This window comes from Phaethon lepturus, unplaced genomic scaffold (genome assembly GCF_000687285.1).
Source record: "Phaethon lepturus isolate BGI_N335 unplaced genomic scaffold, ASM68728v1 scaffold2922, whole genome shotgun sequence".
Taxonomy (NCBI): Eukaryota; Metazoa; Chordata; class Aves; order Phaethontiformes; family Phaethontidae; genus Phaethon; species Phaethon lepturus.
The window spans coordinates 100,440-108,387 of record NW_010523898.1 but is presented as its reverse complement, the minus strand read 5'-3'; the positions used below and the strand labels follow the sequence as shown (position 1 = coordinate 108,387).

At 46.5% G+C, this 7,948-nt stretch overlaps 1 protein-coding gene across 1 annotated transcript in view; it reads right to left on the bottom strand.

The window, feature by feature from the left end:
* Positions 1-519: 519 nt before the first annotated feature.
* XPR1 (xenotropic and polytropic retrovirus receptor 1) overlaps positions 520-7,948 on the bottom strand; it is a 36,070-nt gene continuing 28,641 nt past the window's right edge. Inside the window, exons 11-13 of the mRNA XM_010282241.1 lie at positions 1,974-2,140; positions 1,561-1,700; positions 520-770 (exon numbers count right to left, since the gene is read on the bottom strand). Coding sequence (XP_010280543.1) covers positions 527-770; positions 1,561-1,700; positions 1,974-2,140 — 551 coding nt within the window. The 3' untranslated portion in view covers positions 520-526. The remainder of the gene's footprint in view (positions 771-1,560; positions 1,701-1,973; positions 2,141-7,948) is intronic.

Genomic DNA, 7,948 nt, shown 5'->3' with positions numbered 1-7,948 from the left:
GGACACCGGAGCGGCCCGTGATGCTCCGAGCACGGGCACCGCAGCGGGGGTAAGCAGTCAACAGATTCAGGGCTGGGGTGCAAGGTGGGGAAACGTCTAGACAGTAAGGAAGAGGGGTGGAAAGAAAAAAACGCATGGGTTTAAATTTGGGAGAGGAAGGGGTCTGAGACCCCACACAGGAAATCTTAAGCAAATGGTAACTGAGATCTTGGAGTGGTCTGAAGCCTGGGAACGGCCGGTTGATGGGAATCCCTCTGCCAGGTTCAGATTTACAAACTCTGGCAACTGCTATGGGCTATTTTTTGCCGGAGGGGAGTTTTGTAAAGGGAACTCCCTTTTCCAGTGGTTTACCAGAACTCCAAGATGATGTAAGGGACGGATCAATCCTCCAGCAGAGAAATACTCATTGACTAACTGGACCTGTCCCCCCTTTGACTATTTGGCCGATATCTTCACACGATTACCCAGTCCATAAATGGCCACCAAGCATTAACAACATCTCTAACACACAATTCTGTTTCTTTCACTAGAAGAGAGGCAGAACATACTGTGAAGCAAGACGAGGTCTGCGCAAGGACACGCTCTGGCTGCGCTTCCACTGTTTGTTCTTGCGGCGGTTTCGAACACCATCTTCCTGGTCCATCATCTGATCCAAAAGCGTCAGGTCATCGGCGTTGAGCGGTGCCACAGAGATGTCCCGCACGGCACGGAACTCACCACAGTTGTTCAGGTGCTCGTTCTCCAGACGGAAGAAGTTCCACACAAACCGCCTGGGTGGAGAAAAGTGAAAATTTGTTTTTTGTGAATCAATTTGGTTCCACTTTTACAGGCGTTGCCCGTGTTTGGCAAAGCATTGGTACGTGTACCTAGATACCACTGAGCAAAGTGCCTCTGGGAACGCGGTGGGAGTACGGAGAAACAGCAAGTGACTGTAACAGCAGCGCCTACTACAACATCTTCCCAACCCACTGGAGAAGAACAGATTTGTCAGGTTCCATTCATCGTCCTAACAATGACAGCCCTAGTCTGGACAGCGTGGAGGCAAGCAGGCGTTACGAGCGAAACGCAACCTCCGTCATCTACATGAGTGAGGTTCAGCTTCAAGGGTTTTTACTCATCTGGAGAAGTTGTGGGGGTAGGTCTCCAGCTAGAGTAAGCGTGTTAAGAGCCCTGAAACCTTGCAGGATCCAAATTAGTGTTTGGAAAAGCAGCAGAGATTTGAGAATAGTTGTAAACCTGAAAATGAAGTGAAATTTCACCTGGCAATTTCAGCAAGGTAATTTTAAGGAGAAATTTAGTAATAACAAAACTCTCAAGATTAGGTGTAGGTTCAGAAGAAACTGCAAACGCAGCACGAAGGACCCAGCCTCGCATTGCTGCAGAGCCCTCTACAGCTTTCTTCACTCAGCACCATTTTTTGGATTAAATGTTCCTGTTAGACCTAGTCTTCCATTTCAAGGACTTCCATGTCCGAGGAGCAAGGCACTTCCCACCGCACTGACGTTATAGAAGTAATAAAAATGTAAAAGAGAAATTAACTGTTCAGTCAAGCAGCCTTACCGGAATACCTCAAGTGGGGCAAATACAGTAGAAATGATGTCCCCAGCGTACGGAAAGATTTGCATGGAAGTGAGGGAGATCTGGATGGTCCATGCAAAACGCAGGATCACATCTTCTACGATGGCACAATAGTAGTATGCCTGAAGAACAAGACAGACAAACAGGACAGCTCATCGTACGTGTTCTGCACAGAAGACAGACCTCTTCAGGCCTTCAGGAAGATACAGAATTTGCTACTCAACCACGAGAAAAGGGAACGGTACGAAATGATCTCTTAGAAACAAATGAACTCTACAACCAGAAAATCCCAGCACAAAGCATTCCAGTGCCCAACTATAGCATGCTTTAAACTCAACAAATTTTGTTAAAATATTAAAAACCTTCGCTAATATAAGAGCAAGTTGTATACACACTTTCTGTGGGTAGACGATTCCTTCTCGAAGAAAGGTATTTTCACCAGCGTTTTTGTCAAAGAGACCCCAGTCCATCTTCAGGTCCCAAATAAGGGTATAGCAAGAGCTGATGAAATAGAAGATAATCCACAGGTAGAAGAACACTTGGGTGTCACTGTGGTTTTTAGCTGCAAAAGAGAAGAACAGCATCCTTCTGTATAACTTAAAGCTGATTGCTTCTTAAAACAGCTACAAATTGGCTGCCTTGACCAATGGAAATAACACCCCTTCTATTCAAGTGCTTGGGAAAATCAGGCTAGCTAGTCTGAACTAAACCAAAAGCCTTATCGGGACCAGCTTTATATTGTCATTTAAATTCCATTTTCATCTCGTTCAACGTTTCGCACTTGGGATTGAAATTTGCACTAATGGTTTTTTTTGCAACTTGTGGTAGACCTGCCGTTCTAACTCTGAACAGCAGATGGAAGCTGAGGGCCATAGTTCACAAAAGACACCGGCTGGTACAAAGGAAAAAGCAATGAGGCAGTGCTCAGTTAACAGGGCTTCGTAAGAGAATATTTTAGTTTGAAACAACTGTGAATTAGTGCACTAAAGGCCCAAAAGAGGATGGGTGGTACAGGAATTTCCACTAGCCATTTCAGAGGTTGCGGTGGCAGGGCAAAACAAGCGAAAAGAAGGCAATACATTAACAAGTGTGTACAAATGCTGAAGAAGGCTCAGTACAGAGCTTTAAATGCCCTTACAGAGCTCCTCTTTGTGAAACACAGGACTGTGGGACCAAAGTCTGCTCGCTTGTGGATATGTTTTTGCAACTAAGTTGTTTCCCATTCTCCCCCGAAGAGGTTACGCTGCTCTCTGAAATCAGCTAAACTTCCCCACATCAGTCAGCCGCGTAAAAACAAACGGATCTGATAATTCTGTTTGCTTTCAATTAGCAAATCTGGGTCACAAAGTTCATAAAAATAACACAGATCATAATGCTTTGCCAGGCTGAGACACTTCGCATCTCCCTGCTGTCAGGAGTCTTTCCTCCCTCCGGGCAGCCACTGTAATTGCTCATTCACTGATTCTTTCTAACAAAGCCAGTAACACTTTAGTACAAAAAAGCCATAATGTTTCCAGTCCAAACCTGATGCCACGCTAAGTGACAGCACTGTTTTCCATATATGTGGCTTTAAAACAACAGAATCCCCGAAGCTGATCACAGAGGGAGCAACAAGGCAATTTGTTCTCTCCTTCCCTTTTTGTTTATAACGTTTACGATATAAATGCAATGCAGCAATCCAATAAAATTAATGGAGGTGAAAATGAGAGGCATCGTGTAAGGGTACATTCCTCCCATTACGCCTTTCAGGCTTCCTGGACATGATGTGCAGGATATAGGTCAAATACACACACTCATTCTCCTTTCAAAACACCCCCCCAAAGCAAACCTATTAAAGGCACTTATGCAGCAAAGCTATCCGCAGCGAGGCTTCACGTCGGCGGAGGGAAAGGACACGAGATCTGCGGCAGCTCTCAGGTTTGCCTAGCTTCCCCGCTCTTGGGCAAGGTTAGAAGCCGTTGAGCAGTAACGCGCATCCTCCCGAAGCTTGGCTCTACCCGGGGACAGGTCCAGCATCGCATCACCCGCCGCCGCAGAGAGCCATGACGTCACCCGGCAGCAGGCACAGAAGTCCTGCAGCATACAGGCTCTGCTGCCCAGGTGCCTTAATCCTGCTGCTTTCAAACCACCTCTCCCATCCGTTTTTCAAGTGCAGCTGCCCACAAAACAGGACACAGGTGAGGTTTTTGGGGTTTAGCAATTTAGGGCTCTACTGCAAGATTTCATTCTCCCCCACCAGCTCCCCTGAAGCCTCCACTACATTATTTCAGGAAGAAAAGACAGATGCTGACACTCAGTGACTCACAGACACTAAGCCTGTTCTTTCCAACATTATTTTTAGCTCATCAGATCTCCATATTTAGTTCCCACTACCAGATCCTAAACAATAATTCAGAGGTAGTTAATGGCTTAAGTGCTTTCAAAGCACCTAAAATGCTCCGAACTACCCTGTGAGGCCGCACGCTTCCTATCAGTAGCTTAGGCTTGAAGGTTAGGTCATGCTGCTTTTTTTTTTTTTCCCCCCTTAAGGGCAGAATTCTAAATAAACTGAGTCTTACTCCACATCTTCATGGAGCAGACACAGAGAAGGCGGCACAGACAGTACCATCCATTCTTATGCCTTCAGCCACGTCCCTGGCATGAGCCATGCCCTGCAGGTGCAGGGCTGAAGAGCAGCAAAGTGACATTGCTGCCCGCTCCTTCGGAGTTCTCCGGTCACGGAGGGGACAGTCTGGCCCCAGACTATCATCTCAAACTACGTAAGGGGCTAACAAAACTGTATCCTAAGTTGGCAATTACATAGGAAGGTGATTTCACAGGTTCACGCTGCTTAAACCTCAATCGCCTTAAAGGTTATTGTGTGCAATTAAGGAAAGGCGTACCGAGAAGAAAAAGGCCCAAGTAAGAGATCTTGTGGCAATTAACCTCATCAACCTCAAAAAGATGTGCTTGCTTCTAGTTAGGTTATCGTGGCCTCAGCTCCCTTTCCCTGCCCCTATCTTTGCAGCCGTCTTCAGTGGCACCTGGGGTCACGCTGCTTGCCCCTTGCTCCTGCTCGCTTTCTCACCGACTGGCTCTGTAATGCATCCAGCTCCTGAAAAAATTCATTTAAAAAAAAGCAAGTCACTTCCTGCTAAAATGCTCTAATCAGAACCAGCCTATTGTCTTCAGCCTCAGCCTTTGAGTCCCTTCCTTTAATCACTTCTCCTCCTTTTCCTCCTGCCTGCAATTCTGTTCGATACCTTCCTTCCTTCTGCCCTCATTGGTATTCAGCTGGCGTACAGAAATATGGTACTGCTCTAGGCAAGCAATTATATCTCAATCTCCACTGGCTGGTCCTAGTGGCCCTCTTCCCCTGCTCAGGGGGCTAGAAAACCGAGGCATTCATATTCCGCCCAGAGGCTCCATCTACTCCTCACCTGCCAGTTTTTCAGTAGCAATGCATAGCTGTGCATATGCATGATGATGTCAGCGCCTATTGAAGCAGGAACTGTTTCATCCTGGGTTATTTCTTTGTTTAACGATGTGCTAAAAACCACCAAAAACCGTTAGAAAGAGATAGTCTCAGGAGGACAGAAGCTCTCCCGACACCTGGTAGATCTCAACCTCTCCAAGATCAAGTCTTCAACATCCCATGGAGTGCAGCAACCCTTTGGAGCACAACTGCCGGTCCACCCAGCAAGAGGTGGATGAAGGACTTTTCTACTCGATGCTCCAAATGGCTCCACCACGTAGCAACTTCCTAAGCTACAGTTATTCAAAGCAGCACGTGCAGGACAAAACACCGTCGGCGCAAAACTCGACATGTAAAGTTGCAGGTGCAGCTTTACTCTCCCGGCCGATGGGCAGATTTCAATACGCGTTCACATTAGCACGCCTGCAACGTGGAGGTGTTCAGCTACGTCAGAGGCTATTCGAGTTCGCAGTGCTCTGCCACCTCCACTTGCTGCAAAGCCGATGGGAAGCAGCGTACCACAAGGGCTATGTGCAACCTTCACCACAGAATTTCCATTAGCATCCCCAGTTTACCCTATAAAAGGCAACTCCAGTAGATACTCTGCACAAAGGCATCTACAAATTGCCCCAGAAGGTCAGCTAGATAAATCATGGAAGGTTTCCACCTTTGAGCTGAAGCTGTGCATGGCCACAGTCCCAGAAACCAGCCGAAGGCACTTGCACGAGCAGAATTTACTGCCTGCAAAAATTGCTGATAGACAATATCTTGGGTCCCAAACCCAGCCTGGGGGACACAGTATCTGGCTAGCATTCTGCGAGAGTAATACTCTGCAGAAATTATAGCCCCTCCTAAACACAGGCAAGAGAAAGGTTGCTTTCCATCAAAGATAGACAGCAAATACTATCCTGAACGCTGTTAATATTGACTTTACTTCCAAAGAATACTATCTGTTTACCCTGCTGAATTATTCTGGGGAATGTAAACACTATATAGTATTCAACACAGCAAAAATCAATGCCATGTATTATTGAAGATCTGGATAAGAGCACAATGGCCCTCGATAAGCACTCCTGGCGTGTCAGCCGCTGCAGCTGGCTGTGGTTTCTGCTGATGGTGAAAGCTGTGATAAAAGCTGTAAGAAGCATGAGGTTATCAGGAAACACAGTCAGGTAAGCCCTGCTACGAGACACAACCGACCCAGCCAGAGCATCCAGCCTCCAGCATCAATTAAAAACCTCTTGGTCAGGGCGTGCCAAATTCAGTCGTCTTTGATGACCAGCCTTTCAATCACAGATTTAAGCAGAACCAAACAAAAAATATATGCATTTACAGCGTCCTAGTCAAGCAGAGACACTACAGAGTACCAAGCATGCGCCTTCTGCCAGCCCAGGTTAGCCTGGGGATGACACGTGCCCATTAACTCCATCCCAGCACACAATGGGAGGGGGGTGACAGCCAGAAGTGACTTATCTACACAAGAACTGCCATCACCAATGACATCCCAAAGCATCTGTCTAACACCTTACCGCCTGAAGTGCGGGATTGCTGCTCCCTCAGTAATGATGCATCTCGATGAGAGAATAGCAGCAGCATTGCCTTTCCGCCCAGCCAGCACGTACCACTATTTAATACCGATCAATGGCACAGCCACGACATGACAGTGGACTTAACGCAGTAAAAAGGCAAATAACCCGGAGGAGCACATGGAGGACTCGTCATCGTGCACCGATGGGCTTTGTCAAATACCAACCATTTCGTATGAACAACCTTCCTGTTCGATTCTGCAAACCTCTGCTATAGCCTCCGGGCACAATTTAAAGCAAAGCAGCAAGATATAGCTCAGTGAAGAACTGTCAGGAGGCAACATCTCCTTTCTTCTTCTAGCTAGATTCTACATTTGTAGAGCAGGGAAATCCCCAAATCGTGTTTTGACTAAAAATACTTCGCGGGTTTGTATTGAGTTTATAGGACGATACGGCTGTGTTTAATTTCAAGACATTGCAGCAATCTCATTGCTTGTATCTCACAAACAGAAGAATGGGATTTAATTGCAAACAGGAGGAAGCACATCAGTCACAACTGAAATTGGATCTGATTCTTCTGGTGAAGAATCTTCTCTAGCATTTGAGAAGTGTTCTTGGGGGATGTTTAACTGCTACCTTGAGAAGGACAGGATTTTCAATCTAAGTCTTTGCCAGCAGTCTCACTAATAAGAACATCTGGATGCACAATCAGAAATAAATGGCATGGTAGTCAGGGCCTTCGTTGGACAATTTAGGGATTGGGACACAATGTCATCTGCTACCTCTATAGTGCTTTGAGATCCCAAAGTAGATTCCTTCAAAATATAATAGCAACCAAGAAAATAAAAATAAATTTAAAAAAAATTGTTGGATGATTGCACCTCCTCGATTTCTGCAGCAGCAGAAAGCTCCAGACCTGTGTACATTTGAAAGGAAAATAACTTGTGATGTAGTCAGTTGCTTTTCTTAAAATGTTCCATTAAAAAAAGGTCTGGCTTACCCCTTTTAAGTGCCCATGAAATGAGGTATCAGTAGGCCACCGTTTTTAATTACACCTTATTCACGAGTGTTCCAGCCTCGCCCGTCACCTTTAACACAAAGGCATATGAAGTGATACGAACGGTACCATTAGTCCACTTTGCAAATCCCAGCTATTAAAATCCATCTCTCAGCTGCAATCTTGGGAAGCGAACGCATGAATCGCTCAGCGGCAGGGTGCCGAGGCTGCCTCTCCTCCACGGCGTAGCTGCCAGCACCGGGAATGTCCCGCTTGACATTTGTAGACCTACAAAGCATGGGAAGACTTCCCCGTGGGATTTTATGCCTCGTCTGTGCTGACGTTCGGGGCGTGCTGGCAGTTCCCGAAACCACTCTGCCGAACGTCCCCACC